Here is a 19860-nt window from a genome sequence, read left to right on the forward strand (position 1 = left end):
ATATTGGTCCCTGCGGCCGTGGCATTAAATCACCAACTAGTCACCCCTGGCCGGGATACCCTGGAGGAGTGGGGACCCCTTAAATCAAGGGATCCCCCCCCAGCTACCCAAGGGCCAGGGGTGAAGCCAGAGGCTGTCCCCCCCATCCAAGGGCGGCAAATGGGGGGCTGATAGCCAGAGTGTCCGTGTTTTTCGTGTTTTTATTTTGCCAAGTACGTGGATTACAAACAAGAAGAGGACCGATCTACACTGGATTGTTGTGAGTATAATTTTATTTACAGGTACCCCGTGGATTCTATGTGGAGAAGGGGACCGACTCTTCGTGTCAACATAGGTAAGTATGTGTGTATGTTGGTGTGCATGTATGTAATAAAGTTGCACTGTCACGGTGTGTGTACTGTTTTTATTTGGGTATTTTTTTTGTAGTAGAACTACAGGTACCAGCGGGCCCGTTTCCCCCGCATGCTGGTACTTGTGGTTCTCCAACTACCAGCTTGCGGGGAGGCTGGCTGGGACTTGTAGTTCTTCTACAAAAACACAATATTCTTTCATTTTACACTCTGGCTATCAGCCCCCCAACCGCCGCCCTTGGATGGGGGGGACAGCCTCGGGCTTCACCCCTGGCCCTTGGGTGGCAGGAGGGGGGGGGCCCTTGATTTAAGGGGTCCCCACTCCTCCAGGGTACCCCGGGCCAGGGGTGACTAGTTGGGGATTTAATGCCACGGCCGCAGTGTCAGAATCCGTTTGGATTTCCCTCTGTAGGAACATATTCACAGGGACTAATGTTCTCGGCACAATAGCAGGTTTATTTATACAGGGTAAAGCAGTGTACAACTGTAAACAATAAGTATAAACCGGGAATGATTGAAGAACACAAAATGAAAGGGAGAACTGGAATTGCACTTGCAATGCTGGGAGTCTGGGAAGTACTTGGCAGTACTGGATACTTGGGAACACACTTTGATACTGGGATTGGAAACTCACTTGTGATGCCAGGAGACTGTGAGTACACGGGATGCCAGTAGACTGTGAGGACACGGACACACTGAAGACTGTGATTACATGAAAACGGTGTAGACTGTGGAAACACTTGAGACACTGTGGACTGTGAAGGCACTTGTAATAGGATAGTTCTGTAGCAGATTTAGCACCATAGCAGGATGCACTTGAGCAGAGAATGCTGGGTTGCAGGATTGCACTGTAGAAGGTTAGCACCGTAGTAGGATGCACTTGAGCAGAGAATGCAGGGTTGCAGGATTGCACTGTAGAAGGTTAGCACCGTAGCAGGATGCACTTGAGCAGAGAATGCAGGGTTGCAGGATTGCACTGTAGCAGGTTAGCACCGTAGCAGGATAACAGGATTGCACTGTAGCAGGACCACAGGATAGCACTGGAGTAGAGTATGCAACATAGCAGAATAACAGGATTGCACTGCAGCAGGATCACAGGATAGCACTGTGGTAGAGTATGCAACGTACCAGGATAACAGGATCACAGGATAGCACTGTGGTAGAGTATGCAACGTAGCAGGATAACGGAATTGCACTGTAGCAGGATCACAGGATAGTACTGTAGTAGAGCATGCAACGTAGCAGGATCACAGGATAGCACTGTGGTAAAGTATGCAACATACCAGGACAACAACATACCAGGACAACAGGATTGCACTGTAGCAGGATCACAGGACAGCACTGTACTATGCAACGGAGCAGGATAACGGGATTGCACTGTAGCAGAGTAGCTACACAGGATAGCTGTTGGAGCCTGGCAGTACTATGGATGGTTTTAGCAGTAACCAAGAACAGGAACTGAGACAACCTTGACACGATGAACTGGCAACTGGGAGCCTGTGTGGCTTATATAGTGAGTTCAGGAGCTGCTCACAGCTGTGGTAACAGCTAATTACCAAGCTGCAGATACAGAGCAGAGTGCTGAGCACTAGAGCAGAGCGTGCCACCCCAGGCATGGAGAAGAAACTGCATGGATTGTGACACGCAGGGACCAATATAAAAGTGTCCACCGGCTCTGGCATTATCTCTCTGGCTAGTGAAGCCCGGTGCTGGTGTGAAAAATACGGGGGACCCCTACGTCTTTTGTCCCTCGTATTTTTGGCACCAGGACCGGACGCAGAGCCCGGTGCTGGTTGTTAAAATACGGGGGAACCCCTGTCATTTTCCCCCCCGTATTTTTACAACCAGGACCGGCTCAAAGAGGCCGAGGCTGGTTATGCTTAGAAGGGGGGATCCCACGCATTTTTTTTTTAGGATTTTTAATCATTTCCCACCCCTTCCAACTGAAAAACATGCACTGATCTCTCAATATTATTGTAGTTAGTAAAAAAAAAAAAAACATCTTTTAAAAAAACGATTAAATAATACTTGTGGCTCCTAAATAGACAAACCAAGTAGATAATCCCTTCAAATATAAATAGATATGCTATTAGCAATAAAAAAAAAAGCACCAAAAAAATACATGTTTTTAAATAAAATGTATTAGATCACAACAGAAAAATAAGGCGGAATGAAACTGACGAAATGACTGTCGAAAAGCACTGTTGTCGAATCGACATTCTTCAATTGAATATACTTTTGTCGAAAAGCCGCATTTTAACATTGCAGACATGTCGAATTGAAAAAATGTTGAATTGCCAAAAGTCGAAAATGAAACGGCAGTTTTTTTGTCGAAAAGTACTGTATTGCATTGTCGAATCAAATTCGACAGGTTTTTTTGTGTCGAAAATGACCCGTCTTTCGAAATTTTCGGCAATTCGACCGCAATTGCACATACCCCAAAATTCCTGGACAGGTGTAAGTGTAAAAAAATTTTTAACAAATTTAAAAAAAATTATATTTGAATGAATAAAAAATAAAAATATTCTTGTTTTAGTACCTCACATACTGTAATTGTTATTAAACCTGTTTGTAAAGCTCATTTAGTACAACTCCACGGTTTTCCGTCTCTTCCCCCTTGTCTTCACCCAAAGTTTTGCTAGCAATCTCTTTGACATGTAATAATAATAATAATAAAACGACAATAAAATAGATTGGGGATGTGACTGAATGGCAAGGAATATATGACCTCACTAGAGGAAGGGCGTGACAGCATTCAAAGGGACTGGTCAACTCTCAAAATATCCAAAACTATGACCAAAAGTAGGCACAGTGGTAAAAGAACCAAACCCATAAATTAGCTCACAACATACACAAAGGAAATAAAAAAACGCTATTAAAGTATATATATTACCCTGTGCTAGGCACAAGTCAGAACATACAATTTTTGAGGTTAGAATTTATTTAAGATAATAAAAGAAGTGAGAATAATAAAATATCGCAGTCCTAGACCTGGAAACATTTGTGGGTTACTGAGAGTGATGCTTCGCTGTCAACAATGCTGAAAAAAGAATGTCTGACTGTAAAGTTAACTCATCCAGGATTTCTAAAAGATTCCGCAAGATGCGACACCTCTCTAGAAACATGACACCCAGGAAAACATGCTGTGTGATTATGATAAACTTACTGTTCAGTAGACTCTTTCTCAGCTCTAACTTCCGACTTGCTGACAGGTTCTGGCTGATATGTGTCATAGTCATCTAGTTCTTCATCATCAATGCTTTTTACGTCCAGCTTTCTATAGCCAAAATCCCCATTAACACATGGAGAATCATTTTTCCAAGAACAGTCTGCGTTTTCCTTGTCTTGCAAGTTTAATTCAAACTGCGCTTCAAAGAGAGGCAGCTCTGCCGAGGACCTGTCAGACTGCTCTTGTGAACTCTCAAGGCCACTCTTCTGGAACTTTGAAACCTCCACCAGATGTGGATGTTCCACATCCCCATCATCATCAAACGAGATGATAGTCGACACTTTTTTCTTCTTTTTTCGATCTCTTTTAGATTTGCCATCTACAGGGAAAGAGAAAAAAACAGAATATTTTTCCTGGCATATTTCCAGAAATCACTTGCCTCAAGCGAGATAAGCTTCTTATACTTCAGTTTCAGCAAAGAGTGTGTTTGAAACAACACCAGCGATACCAGCAGTGATCAGAATTGCCGCTGTGTAAATCCGCATATTGGGCTAAACACTATGCTCTAAAAGCTTTATGTAATTACAGCATTTACTTCATTTTCTATTTACATTCAACAATAACAATGCAATGCAGATAAAATAGGGCACAAACTACATTAAAAAAAACTATCCTAACAAAACAATCAATTTAGGAAACATTCCTACCGTAGTCTGTGTCCCCAAGGGCACTCAATGAGAAAATACTATATGGCCTTTTTTTTTTGGGGGGGGGGGGGGGGGGGGGGGGGGGGAGGGTTAATACAATGATCATATTTTTGTGACACTTCATACATAATAAGGTTTTAAATCTACCGGTAAATCTTTTTCTTGTAGTCCGTAGAGGATGCTGGGGACTCCGTAAGGACCATGGGGATAGACGGGCTCCGCAGGAGACATGGGCACTTTAAGAAAGACTTTGGATCTGGGTGTGCACTGGCTCCTCCCTCTATGCTCCTCCTCCAGACCTCAGTTAGAGAAACTGTGCCCAGAGGAGACGGACAGTACGAGGAAAGGATTTTAGTTAATCCAAGGGCAAGATTCATACCAGCCACACCAATCACACCGTATAACTTGTGATATACTATCTAGTTAACAGTATGAAAAAACAACATAGCATCGGTCCAAAACCGATGAAACTATAACATAACCCTTATGTAAGCAATAACTATATACAAGTCTTGCAGAAGTAGTCCGCACTTGGGACGGGCGCCCAGCATCCTCTACGGACTACGAGAAAAAGATTTACCGTTAGGTTTAAAATCTTATTTTCTCTAACGTCCTAGAGGATGTTGGGGACTCCGTAAGGACCATGGGGATTATACCAAAGCTCCCAAACGGGCGGGAGAGTGTGGATGACTCTGCAGCACCGATTGAGCAAACAGGAGGTCCTCCTCAGCCAGGGTATCAAACTTATAGAACTTTGCAAAGGTGTTTGACCCCGACCAAGTAGCAGCTCGGCACAGCTGTAGTGCCGAGACCCCTCGGGCAGCCGCCCAAGAAGAGCCCACCTTCCTAGTGGAATGGGCCTTAACCGATTTTGGTAACGGCAATCCTGCCATAGAATGCGCCTGCTGAATCGTGTTACAGATCCAGCGAGCAATAGTCTGCTTTGAAGCGGGAGCGCCAACCTTGTTGGCTGCATACAGGACAAACAGTGCTTCTGTCTTTCTGACTCTAGCCGTTCTGGCCACGTAAATTTTCAAAGCCCTGACTACATCAAGGGACTCGGAATCCTCCAAGTCACGCGTAGCCACAGGCACGACAATAGGTTGGTTCATATGAAAAGATGAGACCACTTTAGGTAGGAATTGAGGACGGGTCCGCAATTCCGCCCTATCCATATGGAAAACCAGATAGGGGCTTTTATGTGATAAAGCCGCTAATTCCGAAACTCGCCTAGCCGAAGCCAAGGCTAACAACATGACCACCTTCCAAGTGAGATATTTCAACTCCACCGTTTTAAGTGGTTCAAACCAATGTGACTTAAGGAAACTTAACACCACGTTAAGGTCCCAAGGCGCCACCGGAGGTACAAAAGGAGGCTGAATATGCAGTACTCCCTTCACAAACGTCTGTACGTCTGGGAGAGAGGCCAATTCCTTTTGAAAGAAAATGGATAAGGCCGAAATCTGAACCTTAATAGATCCTAATTTTAGGCCCAAATTAACTCCAGTTTGTAGGAAGTGAAGAAAACGGCCCAGATGGAATTCTTCCGTAGGAGCATTCCTGGCCTCACACCAAGAAACATATTTTCGCCATATTCGGTGATAATGTTTTGATGTCACGTCCTTCCTAGCCTTTATTAGTGTAGGAATGACCTCATCTGGAATACCTTTTTCCGCTAGGATCCGGCGTTCAACCGCCACGCCGTCAAACGCAGCCGCGGTAAGTCTTGGAACAGACAGGGCCCCTGTTGCAACAGGTCCTGTCTTAGAGGAAGAGGCCACGGATCTTCTGTGAGCATCTCCTGCAGATCCGGATACCAGGCCCTTCGTGGCCAATCTGGAACAATGAGGATTGTTCTCACTCCTCTTTTTCTTATTATTCTCAACACCTTGGGTATGAGAGGAAGAGGAGGAAATATATAGACCGACCGGAACACCCACGGTGTCACTAGGGCGTCCACAGCTACCGCCTGAGGGTCTCTTGACCTGGCGCAATACCTTTGTAGCTTTTTGTTGAGACGTCCCGCCATCATGTCTATTTGGGGCAGTCCCCACTGACTTGCAATCTGCACGAAGACTTCCTGATGAAGTCCCCACTCTCCCGGATGTAGGTCGTGTCTGCTGAGGAAGTCTGCTTCCCAGTTGCCCACTCCCGGAATGAACACTGCTGACCGTGCGCTTACATGATTCTCCGCCCAGCGAAGAATTCTGGTGGCTTCCGCCATCGCCACTCTGCTCCTTGTGCCGCCTTGGCAGTTTACATGAGCTACTGCGGTGACGTTGTCTGACTGGATCAGAACTGGTTGGTCGCGAAGTAATGCCTCTGTCACGGGCCTAGACTGAGGGTGTTGTGAACTCGGGGATTCTTCCGATTGTTGGGAAGGGGAACCACAACTGAGCCGGAAAAGAGGTGGCCTAATATAGGACTTCCTCATACAGGACGCGGACAGTGAAGTTTGATGAAATATAGAAGAACTTTATTGCAGGGAAAAACAACTTAAAGTCATATGTCAAAGAGGAATTAAAGAGGGAATGTCCAGACCCGCTGAAGGGTTTTGTGAGCAATATGAGAGATACTGATAACTGAAGAAACTGTGGGTGATGTTCAAAAGTCACTGATAACTTGAGGAACTTGTAAATGATGATTAAAGGCACAGATGGATAAAAAGCTTGTGAGCGGAGGTGAAGACACTGGTAAATTGAAGAACTTAAGTGCAGAGGTTTAGGACGCTGATGATTTGAGGAACTTAAGTGCAGGGGTTAAAGACGCTGTTGAGTTGTAGAACTTGTGAACGGTGACTGAGACGCTGATGATGTGAGAACTGAAGTGCAGGGGTTTGAGACGCTGTTGATTTGTAGACTCGTGAACGGTGACTGAGACGCTGATAATGTGAAGAACTGAAGTGCAGGGGTTTGAGACGCTGTTGAATTGTAGAACTTGAGAACGTTGATTTAGGCCCGCAGCCCACGCTGATTCCTAGGAGCACTGGTGACTGGACCGCAGAGAGATATACCAGCCGCTGAATTCACTGGGACCGGTGCAGCGAACTGGCACCTGGAAATGCCGGAGCCACTGGAGTACAACTGCAGAGATCCTTGCCGGGAACAAGAGCGCTGGCATCCACGTCAGGGAAAGACGATACTCAGGCACTGAAGCTCTGTTTGGCGTCTGACTTTGTATTCCCCTCCACCGCTGGATTGGCGGAGCAGTCTGATGACGTCACCTGCCCCCCGTCCACGTGATGCCGGGTGTATCACTATGCCACCCCCCTTATCGGCAGGGCGCACAGTGATATCTGGATAAATGGATACATTTCTTAAAGCCAAGCGCTCTGCTGCGCTAATGTTGGACCCCTTGTATGATATTTTATGTTCATCAAGGTTATCAATGCAATCAGACTATATTGGTAAATACCTTTATAGCTGGATTGATGGAGTAAGGGTCAAAGGTAGATTTGGATCTAATGGGACACTCATTAGTATTGAAATTAGCATCTGGTGGCATAGTGATACAGGATTTAGCCGACTACAAAACTGAAGCCTACCGGCAATTAAATGATATCTCTGTGTATAGTAAATTGGAATCCGATCCTACAGCTGAATATATATTAGAATTAAATCAGTTATTGGGAAATGCTGAAGCCAATGGCATTATTTCGAAATCCACTAAGATGGCTTTAACTTCAATGACCCCTAGTGTGCCGGTATTTTACACCATACCAAAATTACATAAGGATCCGGTCCGCCCGCCTGGTCGGCCTATAATTGCCGCTAGGGACTCACTGTACTATCAAGTGTCAAAATATATTGATCATTTCCTACAGCCGGTAATTCAGCGTGAAGAAACGTATCTAAAGGATACGATTACTTTTTTAAGTAAGCTCAGACAAATTGACACGGTTCCTGACACCTGTTGGCTCTGTACGGCTGATGTGATCAGCCTATATACCAGTATCCCGCATTTGCGGGGACTGGAAGCTGTTAGAACACTAATAGAGGGAAACCCCAACTACACTGGTCCTGAAATTTATTTCTTTATGTCGCTTATACATTTCACACTTTATAGAAATTATTTTCTTTTCAATAATGAATTTTTCAGGCAAGAGAAAGGCTGTGCGATGGGGTCTTGTGCCGCACCTGCATATGCCAATTCTTTTATGTTTGGGGTAGAGAGGGCTCTTTTCTTTTCTAATGATCAGCAAAAATCTAACATAGCTATGTACACCCGCTATATCGATGACGTCTTTATGCTGTGGACGGGTTCATATGATGGTTTCATAGAGATGATGCAAAGGGTTAATCAGATGGATGAATCCATAAAATTTACCTTTGACATACAGTCCACTAGCATACATTTCCTTGATGTTAAAATCACTAAATAACAAGGTAAACTCATTACTTCAGTGTACAACAAGCCCACAGATGTTAACAGTTTGTTGCTATCCTCTAGTCATCATCCGAAATCGCTAAAAAACGGGTTGCTATACTCGCAGTATCTGAGGATGCACCGTATTTGTACTAACATGGATGATGAACTGGTTCAAATGGATCTGATGACTAAAAGATTTCTTGAAAGGGGGTATAGCAACAAACTGTTACAAGATGCAAAAAAACGTGCTATGCTTGAACCTAAAATACCGGTTGAGAATACCAGGGACAAAAGGGCACTTGATAAATCAGTGATCTATGTATCCAGTTATACTACTTCAAGTCAAAATCTCATCAAAACTGCTAAAAGAGTATGGCCAGTTATACAGTCTGACCCGGACCTCTCTAGCATTAGAACAAGTAAAATATTGCCATGTTACAAGAGAGGCAGTAATATACGAGACTTGGTAGTACATAACGATATTTCACGTTTAACGGTAGCGGATACCACCTTTTTATCCCGTAAGCCAGGTCACTATAAGTGTACAGGTTGCACCACTTGTTTATATCTCGAGACAGGTGACTATGTAGTACACCCCCACTCGGGACAAAGGATTAAGATCAGACAGGTGCTCACATGCACAAGTAAATTTGTCGTCTATTGCATCAAATGTCCCTGTGGGCTGTATTACATAGGTAAGACATCCTGTCTATTTAAAGAACGGATGTCACAACATAGAAGTGCCATTAAACAAATACTGGAGGGCAAGAATATAGAGCAGCCGGTTGCAAAACATTTCAAATTACATAATCACACGTTGGCCACCTTACGGTATAAAATGCTAGAGCAAGTGTAGGCATCCAAACGAGGTGGCGATAGACATAAAGTTTTATTGCAAAAAGAGGCGCGCTGGATACACCGATTGAATACGGTGGCTCCAAACGGCCTAAACGAGACATTATCTTTGTCATGTTTTCTATGAGAGGGAATTTCTCTAAGTGTTCATCTTTAATGCTTAAGGGTGATTATCTTGTTCGGTTTTTTATTATGAATATCTCTTATAATGTCTGTTGCACTCTCTGTTTCACAGAGTCTGCACATCTAATGATTAACATTTCTCCGATACGGTGTGTTGTCATGGTGATGGGATGCACTTAGAGCCGGGTATACGTCATCGGGTGGACAGCGGTGTCTACATGCGATGACGCAAAACGGAAATGGGTCTGCCGGGGCTCCGGGGACGCTGCACGTGGTGTGTTAAGTTGTATTAAGGTAAGAATGTCTGTTGAATCTTTTGTATCTTCTGATGACGGTTAATAAAACCGAAACGTCAAGCTAACAAGAGGGGGTCATCTCTTTTCTTGTACATAAGAAGTCAGAGAGTGCCGCCTATTTGTACGTTCTACATTGCTGCTATGCTGTGGAGGGCACCGGGCCAGTTGATTTAACTACTTATATGGGAGTGCCGAAGAATACCTGCTACCTATATATATATATATATATATATATAGATAGATAGATAGATAGATAGAACAACAAAACCTTGTAACATCTAAAAGCATTTTGGTGCGTGTCCAAATTATTGTGGTCTTATGCTGTTTTGTATCATGTTAATTTTATGATTATGGACTAAAGTCTATTTTATATAAAGAATTCCTGTAATTAAACTGTGAATTTTTTTGTCGGGTGATTTCTTTGGTGAGAGGGTTTCTCTATAGGCCTCAATCAGGAATTCCCTAAGAGAAAAAGAACTTAAGAGAAGCCCCGCCTTGAATCTGGAATTGATCAATTTTTAACCAGTTGTAATCATTAAGCGCACTCTGTTTTGTTGTTCTGTTTCTATTTTTGGGATCTTACCGACAGGGGATTTCTCAGTTGTGCTGCTGAACTTTAGCGCAGGAAGGGTATATTTGTTTTTGTTCTATATATATATATATATATATATATATATATATACACATATACACACATATATACACACACTAAAAGCCTATTTTTGAAGGCATTCGTGCTTTGCAGCACTTTTCCACACCTGCCTAAAACTTTTGCACAGTAGTGTGTGCGTGTGTGTGTGTGTGTGTGTGTGTGTGTGTGTGTGTATTTTATATATATATATATATATATATATATATATATATATATATATATATATTTATATATATATATTTATATATATTTATAAATACAGCAGCTGGTGCTGCACTCCGAGCGACTGACACAAACAGGCAGTAGAGTCCTCGGTATGGACAACGTTTCAATGAGTTTTAATATTGCATTTTCATCAGGTCATATAGAACAAACATAATAGACATATGTGCATGTTTACAGCGTGCAGATCTTGTTTAGTTTGGTTGCTATGGTGACGGGCACTGGTTGACCGCGTCATCATATAGCGCTGACGAGCCTGGCGGGTGCCTGAGCTCCGGAAGCGCGTGGTGTACGCTGCACACGCTGGGTATTTAGGCGAGTGTATTATGTTTGTTCTATATGACCTGATGAAAATGCAATATTAAAACGCATTGAAACGTTGTCCATACCGAGGACTCTACTGCCTGTTTGTGTCAGTCGCTCGGAGTGCCGCACCAGCTGCTGTATTTATCCTTTCCTATGTGAGGGCACCCAGCGCTTTTAACTCTAATGGGAGAGCCGGACCTGCCTGCTGTGTGTGTATATATATATATATATATACACACACACACACACACACACACACAGTACTGTGCAAAGGTTTTAGGCAGGTGCGGGAAAAAAAGTGCTGCAATGTAAGAATGCTTTAAAAAAATAAGATTTTACTCACCGGTAAATCTATTTCTCGTAGTCCGTAGTGGATGCTGGGAACTCCGTAAGGACCATGGGGAATAGCGGCTCCGCAGGAGACTGGGCACAACTAAAGAAAGCTTTAGGACTACCTGGTGTGTACTGGCTCCTCCCTCTATGACCCTCCTCCAGACCTCAGTTAGGATACTGTGCCCGGAAGAGCTGACACAATAAGGAAAGGATTTGGAATCCCGGGTAAGACTCATACCAGCCACACCAATCACACCGTATAACTCGTGATACTATACCCAGTTAACAGTATGAAATATAACTGAGCCTCTCAACAGATGGCTCAACAATAACCCTTTAGTTAACCAATAACTATATACAAGTATTGCAGACAATCCGCACTTGGGACGGGCGCCCAGCATCCACTACGGACTACGAGAAATAGATTTACCGGTGAGTAAAATCTTATTTTCTCTAACGTCCTAAGTGGATGCTGGGAACTCCGTAAGGACCATGGGGATTATACCAAAGCTCCCAAACGGGCGGGAGAGTGCGGATGACTCTGCAGCACCGAATGAGCGAACTCTAGGTCCTCCTCAGCCAGGGTATCAAACTTGTAGAATTTAGCAAATGTGTTTGACCCCGACCAAGTAGCTGCTCGGCAAAGTTGTAAAGCCGGGACCCCTCGGGCAGCCGCCCAAGAAGAGCCCACCTTCCTCATGGAATGGGCTTTTACAGATTTAGGATGCGGCAGTCCAGCCGCAGAATGTGCAAGTTGAATCGTGCTACAGATCCAGCGAGCAATAGTCTGCTTTGAAGCAGGCGCACCCAACTTGTTGGGTGCATGCAGGATAAATAGCGAGTCAGTCTTTCTGACTCCAACTGTCCTGGAAACATAGATATTTAGGGCCCGGACTACGTCCAGCAACTTGGAATCCTCCAAGTCACGAGTAGCCGCAGGCACCACAATAGGCTGGTTCAAATGAAAAGCTGAAACCACCTTTGGGAGAAATTGGGGACGAGTCCTCAATTCCGCCCTATCCATATGGAAAATCAGATAAGGGCTTTTACATGATAAAGCCGCCAATTCTGACACACGCCTGGCCAAAGCCAAGGCCAACAGCATGACCACTTTCCACGTGAGATATTTTAAATCCACGGTTTTAAGTGGTTCAAACCAATGTGACTTTAGGAAATTCAACACCACGTTGAGATCCCAAGGTGCCACTGGGGGCACAAAAGGGGGCTGAATATGCAGCACTCCCTTAACAAATATCTGAACTTCAGGTAGTGAAGCCAGTTCTTTCTGGAAGAAAATCGATAGAGCCGAAATCTGGACCTTAATGGAACCCAATTTTAGGCCCATAGTCACCCCTGACTGTAGGAAGTGCAGAAAACGGCCCAGCTGAAATTCCTCCGTTGGGGCCTTCCTGGCCTCACACCACGCAACATATTTTCGCCATATGCGGTGATAATGGTTTGCAGTCACTTCTTTCCTAGCTTTAATCAGCGTAGGGATGACTTCCTCCGGAATGCCCTTTTCAGTCAGGATCCGGCGTTCAACCGCCATGCCGTCAAACGCAGCCGCGGTAAGTCTTGGAACAGACAGGGCCCCTGCTGCAGCAGGTCCTGTCTGAGCGGCAGAGGCCATGGGTCCTCTGAGATCACCTCTTGAAGTTCTGGGTACCAAGCTCTTCTTGGCCAATCCGGAACAATGAGTATAGTTCTTACTCCTCTTCGTCTTATTATCCTCAGTACCTTGGGTATGAGATTAAGAGGAGGGAACACATAAACTGACTGGTACACCCACGGTGTCACTAGAGCGTCCACAGCTAATGCCTGAGGGTCTCTCGACCTGGTGCAATATCTTTCTAGCTTTTTGTTGAGGCGGGACGCCATCATGTCCACCTGTGGCCGTTCCCAGCGATTTACAATCAGCTGAAAGACTTCTGGATGAAGTCCCCACTCTCCCGGGTGGAGGTCGTGCCTGCTGAGGAAGTCTGCTTCCCAGTTGTCCACTCCCGGAATGAACACTGCTGACAGTGCTAACATCTGATTTTCCGCCCATCGGAGAATCCTTGTGGCTTCTGCCATCGCCGTCCTGCTTCTCGTGCCGCCCTGTCGGTTTACATGGGCGACCGCAGTGATGTTGTCTGACTGGATCAGAACCGGCTGGTTTTGAAGCAGGGGTCTTGCCTGACTTAGGGCATCGTAGATGGCCCTTAGTTCCAGAATATTTATGTGTAGGGAAATCTCCTGGCTTGACCATAGCCCTTGGAAGTTTCTTCCCTGTGTGACTGCCCCCCAGCCTCGAAGGCTGGCATCCGTGGTCACCAGGACCCAGTCCTGTATGCCGAATCTGCGGCCCTCTAGAAGATGAGCACTCTGCAGCCACCACAGCAGAGACACCCTGGTCCTTGGAGACAGGGTTATCAGCCGATGCATCTGAAGATGGGATCCGGACCACTTGGCCAACAGATCCCACTGAAAGATTCTTGCATGGAACCTGCCGAATGGAATTGCTTCGTAGGAAGCTACTATTTTTCCCAGGACTCGCGTGCAGTGATGCACCGAGACCTGTTTTGGTTTCAGGAGATCTCTGACTAGAGACGACAACTCCTTGGCTTTCTCCTCCGGGAGAAACACCCTTTTCTGGTCTGTGTCCAGAACCATCCCCAGAAACAGTAGACGTGTCGTAGGAACCAGCTGTGACTTTGGAATATTCAGAATCCAACCGTGCTGTTGTAGCACCTCCCGAGAAAGTGCTACCCCGACCAACAACTGCTCCCTGGACCTCGCCTTTATCAGGAGATCATCCAAGTATGGGATAATTAAAACTCCCTTTTTTCGAAGGAGTATCATCATTTCGGCCATTACCTTGGTAAATACCCTCGGTGCCGTGGACAGACCAACGGCAACGTCTGGAATTGGTAATGACAGTCCTGTACCACAAATCTGAGGTACTCCTGGTGAGGAAGGTAAATGGGGACATGTAGGTAAGCATCCTTGATGTCCAGTGATACCATGTAATCCCCTTCCTCCAGGCTTGAAATAACCGCCCTGAGCGATTCCATCTTGAACTTGAACCTTTTTATATAGGTGTTCAAGGATTTCAAATTTAAAATGGGTCTCACCGAACCGTCCGGTTTCGGTACCACAAACATTGTGGAATAGTAACCCCTTCCTTGTTGAAGGAGGGGTACCTTGACTATCACCTGCTGCGAATACAGCTTGTGAATTGCCTCCAGCACTGCCTCCCTGTCCGGGGGAGCTGTGGGCAAGGCAGATTTGAGGAAACGGCGAGGGGGAGATGTCTCGAATTCCAGCTTGTACCCTGAGATACCACTTGTAGAATCCAGGGATCCACCCGTGAGCGAGCCCACTGGTCGCTGAAGTTCTTGAGACGGGCCCCCACCGTACCTGGCTCCGCCTGTGGAGCCCCAGCGTCATGCGGTGGACTTAGAGGAAGCGGGGGAGGGCTTTTGTTCCTGGGAACTGGCTGTATGCTGCAGCTTTTTTCCTCTACCTCTGCCTCTGGGCAGAAAGGACGCGCCTTTAACCCGCTTGCCTTTCTGGGGCCGAAAAGACTGTACCTGATAATACGGTGCTTTCTTTGGCTGTGAGGGAACATGGGGTAAAAATGCTGACTTCCCAGCTGTCGCTGTGGAAACGAGGTCTGAGAGACCATCCCCAAACAACTCCTCACCCTTGTAAGGCAAAACTTCCATGTGCCTTTTAGAATCTGCATCCCCTGTCCACTGCCGAGTCCATAAACCCCTCCTGGCAGAAATGGACATTGCACTTATTTTAGATGCCAGCCGGCAAATATCCCTCTGTGCATCTCTCATGTATAAGACTGCGTCTTTAATATGCTCTATGGTTAGCAATATAGTGTCCCTGTCTAAGGTATCAATATTTTCTGACAGGGAATCTGACCACGCAGCTGCAGCACTGCACATCCATGCTGAAGCAATAGCTGGTCTCAGTATAATACCTGAGTGTGTATAAACAGACTTCAGGATAGCCTCCTGCTTCCTATCAGCAGGCTCCTTTAGGGCGGCCGTGTCCGGAGACGGTAGTGCCACCTTCTTTGACAGGCGTGTGAGCGCTTTATCTACCCTAGGGGATGTCTCCCAACGTGACCTATCCTCTGGCGGGAAAGGGTACGCCATTAGTAACTTTTTAGAAATTACTAGTTTATCGGGGGAAGCCCACGCTTCTATTGGAATGTACACTAGTCTCATCATCGTCGACACTGGAGTCAGTATCTGTGTCGACATCTGTGTCTGCCATCTGAGGTAGCGGGCGTTTTAGAGCCCCTGATGGCCTTTGAGACGTCTGGGCAGGCACGGGCTGAGAAGCCGGCTGTCCCACATCTGATATGTCGTCAAACCTTTTATGTAAGGAGTTGACACTGTCGCGTAATTCCTTCCACATAGCCATCCACTCAGGTGTCGACCCCGCAGGGGGTGACATCACATTTATCGGCACCTGCTCCGCCTCCACATAAGCCTCCTCATCAAACATCTCGACACAGCCGTACCGACACACCGCACACACACAGGGAATGCTCTGACTGAGGACAGGACCCCACAAAGCCCTTTGGGGAGACAGAGAGAGAGTATGCCAGCACACACCAGAGCGCTATATAAAACAGGGATACACACTACACAGTGATTTTACCCCTTATAGCTGCTTATATATTAGAGATTGCGCCTAAATTTAGTGCCCCCCCTCTCTTTTTTACCCTATGTAGTCTGGAACTGCAGGGGAGAGCCTGGGGAGCGATCCTTCCAGCGGAGCTGTGAGGGAAAATGGCGCCAGTGTGCTGAGGGAGATAGCCCCGCCGCTTTCCCTTCTCCCGCTTTTTTTATACAGTTATGGCAGGGGATTTTACACATATATAGTCTTAAAGGCTATATTATGTGTTAATTTGCCAAGTAAGGTACTTATATTGCAGCCAAGGGCGCCCCCCCCCAGCGCCCTGCACCCATCAGTGACCGGAGTATGTGGTGTGCCTGGGGAGCAATGGCGCACAGCTGCAGTGCTGTGCGCTACCTTAACGAAGACCGAAGTCTTCTGCCGCCGATTTCCAGGAACGTCTTCTTGCTTCTGGCTCTGCTAGGGGGACGGCGGCGCGGCTCCGGACGACCGAGGCTGGGCCTGTGTTCGATCCCTCTGGAGCTAATGGTGTCCAGTAGCTTAGAAGCCCAAGCTAGCTGCAAGCAGGTAGGTTCGCTTCTCTCCCCTAGGTCCCTCGTAGCAGTGAGTCTGTTGCCAGCAGATCTCACTGAAAATAAAAAACCTAAATATTACTTTCTTCCTAAGAGCTCAGGAGAGCCCCTAGTGTGCATCCAGCTCGGCCGGGCACAAAATTCTAACTGAGGTCTGGAGGAGGGTCATAGAGGGAGGAGCCAGTGCACACCAGGTAGTCCTAAAGCTTTCTTTAGTTGTGCCCAGTCTCCTGCGGAGCCGCTATTCCCCATGGTCCTTACGGAGTTCCCAGCATCCACTTAGGACGTTAGAGAAATAGGAGTCTTAATAGTTTCTTTTTATCAGTTAACAAAATGCAAAGTGAATGAACAGAACAGAACTTTAAACCAAATTAATATTTGGTGTGACCACTCTTTGCATCAATTATTTTAGGTACACTTGCACACAGTTTTTAAAGGACCTGGGCAGGGAGGTTGTTCTAAACATCTTGGAGAACTAAACACAGATCTTTTGTGGATGTAGGATTGTTCAAATCCTTCTGTCTAGTCATGTAATCCCAGACAGGCTCGATGATGTTGAGATCAGGACTCTGTCGGGGGCAGGACTCCTTGGACTTCTTTACACTGAAGATAGTTCTTAATAACACTGGCTGTATGTTTGGGGTCGTCGTCTTGCTCAGAATAAATTTAAAGCCAATGAGACACCTCCATGATGGTACTGTATGATGGGTAAGTACCTGCCTGTCTTTTTCAACATTGAGGATAACAATTAATCCTGACCAAATCCCCAACTCCATTTGCTGGAATGCAGCCCCATACTTGCAAGGAACCTCCACCATGCTTCACTGTTGCATGCGGACACTCATTATTGTACCGCTCTCCAGCCCTTCGGCTATTACATCCAAATATTTCAAACTTTGACTCATCAATCCAGAGCACCTGTTGCCGTTTTTCTGTACCCAGTTCCTATGTTTTCATGCATAGTTGAGTCACTTGGCCTTGTTTCCCATTAGACCAGGCATGTCCAAACTGCGGCCCTCCAGCTGTTGAGAAACTACACATCCCAGCATGCCCTGACACAGCTTTAGCATTCTCTGACAGCAAAACTGTGTCAGGGCATGCTGAGATATGTAGTTTCACAACAGCTGGAGGGCCGCAGTTTGGACATGCCTGCATTAGACATATGGCTTATCGGCCACAATTCTTCGAAGGAGACCACTTCTGGCCAGACTGCTCCGAACAGTAGATGGGAGTACATGGGTCCCACTGGTTTCTGCCAGTTCTGAGTTGATGGCACTGCTGGACATCATTCGATTTCAAAGGGAAGTAAGCATGATGTGTCATCATCTGATGCACTGAGTTTCATTGGCTGATCACTGCATCTACAGTCCTCAGCATTGCCCGTTTCTTTGTGCTTTTTCAAAAGAGCTTGATTAGCACAACTTGAAACCCAGGTCTGCTTTAAAACCTTTGCCTGGGAGAGACCTTTTGATGGAGTATGAATACCTTGTGTCTTGTTGCTGTGCTCAGTCTTGCCATGGTGTATGACCTGTGACATGAAACTTCCACAGCCTCGCCTTTATAGCTATCATTCCCACAAGGCAGCAGGAGCAGAGAGCAGCCATTGCTGTGTCTGGCAGCAGTGGTGTGCATCCCTTTGGGAGAGTAAGTGCTAACATCACTACCTCCAATGAGCGGCACACAGTTGGAGGCCGAAATAAAGAAACCGCTATGAGAGTTCAACTGCCATGTGTTATGCGAGTACGGTACATTATGGGGATCATTTTGTGAAGGTGTGTGCACGGTTGGTCTATCTACACAATTGACGACTGGTGGCTAAAGATACCTTTATGGGAGTGAATAACCTCTTTATAGTGTGAGTTTCGGTACGCAGACCCTTTATCACACCAATCCTTCTGCATCCACGTTGGTGTAATTATTTCATTCTAGATATACTACACTATGCCATCTTCATTTGGTCTTTTTTTGAGGTATATTCCCCATTTAAAGGAATCTTATGGAGTGATGAACAGAAGTTGACACATTCTGCACAAGTGGTCCATCGATTCTTAAAGATACGTCCTGAAAAGGTTTTATTTGGACATTTATGTTGGAACGGGACAGAGCGCTTATTATACTCCATTTTTTTCATTGTGTTTGTCTGATACTCACCCAGTTTTACGCTTCCTACAGAGCGGTACCTGTTTCAGTTAATGACTGTAATTCAACCTACATATGAAAATTATGATCATTATCACCTGTTTGGTATAATTGGTTAATCATACACCTGACTATAAATCCTACAAAATCCCTGACTTTGTGCAAATGTACCAAGAAGAATTGATGCTGTTTTGAAGGCAAAGGATGGCCATACTAAATATTGATTTTATTTAGATATCTTTTCTGTTCACTCACTTTGCTCATTGTGGCTGTATCTCAACGCGATCACACCTTGCTAGGCCCGACCGTGTGTACGTTTGGGGCGTGCACGCATCTTAGACGTCCACGCCACCCACTCGCATGAATGGGAGCTCTAAGCACACAGCTCGGCACAGGTGTGCCTAGCCACGCTGAGAATGTCTGTTTGCCGCAGATGTGGCCACGATGAGTGTGGCTACATCTGTGTGTATGTATATATATATATATATATATATATATATATATACATACATACATACATACATACATACAATTGCTTTGGCAGCACTCCCAGTCTCAAAGTATATCGGTCCGGTGCCCTCCTAGACCCGTATGGCAGCGGGTGATACGTAGAGTATAGTCGGCGGCACTCCGGTACAAAGAAGCACAAAGGCAGGTTGGATGAAAACAACGTTTCGAAGTTTTAATTACTTCGTCCTCAGGTTATAACAAATACAATAAACACATACCTTTATATCCCCTTCCCATGTGCGGCGAGCACCGGCATGGACCCGGCGTTCAGACGCCCAACAATGACGTCATCCTGCCGTCCCACCCACCGGAGTCATCACCCTATAATCAAAAACCCGAATCTAAAAATACCTAACACAAGTGCACCAGAACCAGTACAGATAAAACACAATATTAAAACAGGCACAGATACAATGCATGCAAATGTCATCCAAATCTCAATCTTATAATGCTCTTACTGAGAAATATAAATTATACATGAATCAAAAATCCCCTGACTCGCAAGTTGACACTGAACATACTCTCAATATGCTATAAGAAGCAATGAAGCCCCAATGTCTCATTGAGACCCCTGGGCGCCAGCGTTTGTAATTCATGAATTCATCTGGACTCCTTTT

At 45.7% G+C, this 19860-nt stretch overlaps 1 protein-coding gene across 5 annotated transcripts in view; it reads right to left on the reverse strand.

Moving 5' to 3' along the window:
• The window catches only part of SNX29 (sorting nexin 29), a 1242095-nt gene that overhangs the window by 1112395 nt on the left and 109840 nt on the right, over positions 1-19860 (reverse strand). For all 5 annotated transcript variants that reach the window (XM_063934344.1, XM_063934341.1, XM_063934342.1 and 2 more), the window contains one exon: positions 3517-3898. In XM_063934344.1, coding sequence (XP_063790414.1) covers positions 3517-3898 — 382 coding nt within the window. The remainder of the gene's footprint in view (positions 1-3516; positions 3899-19860) is intronic.

Source organism: Pseudophryne corroboree, chromosome 7 (assembly GCF_028390025.1).
Source record: "Pseudophryne corroboree isolate aPseCor3 chromosome 7, aPseCor3.hap2, whole genome shotgun sequence".
Lineage (NCBI taxonomy): Eukaryota > Metazoa > Chordata > Amphibia > Anura > Myobatrachidae > Pseudophryne > Pseudophryne corroboree.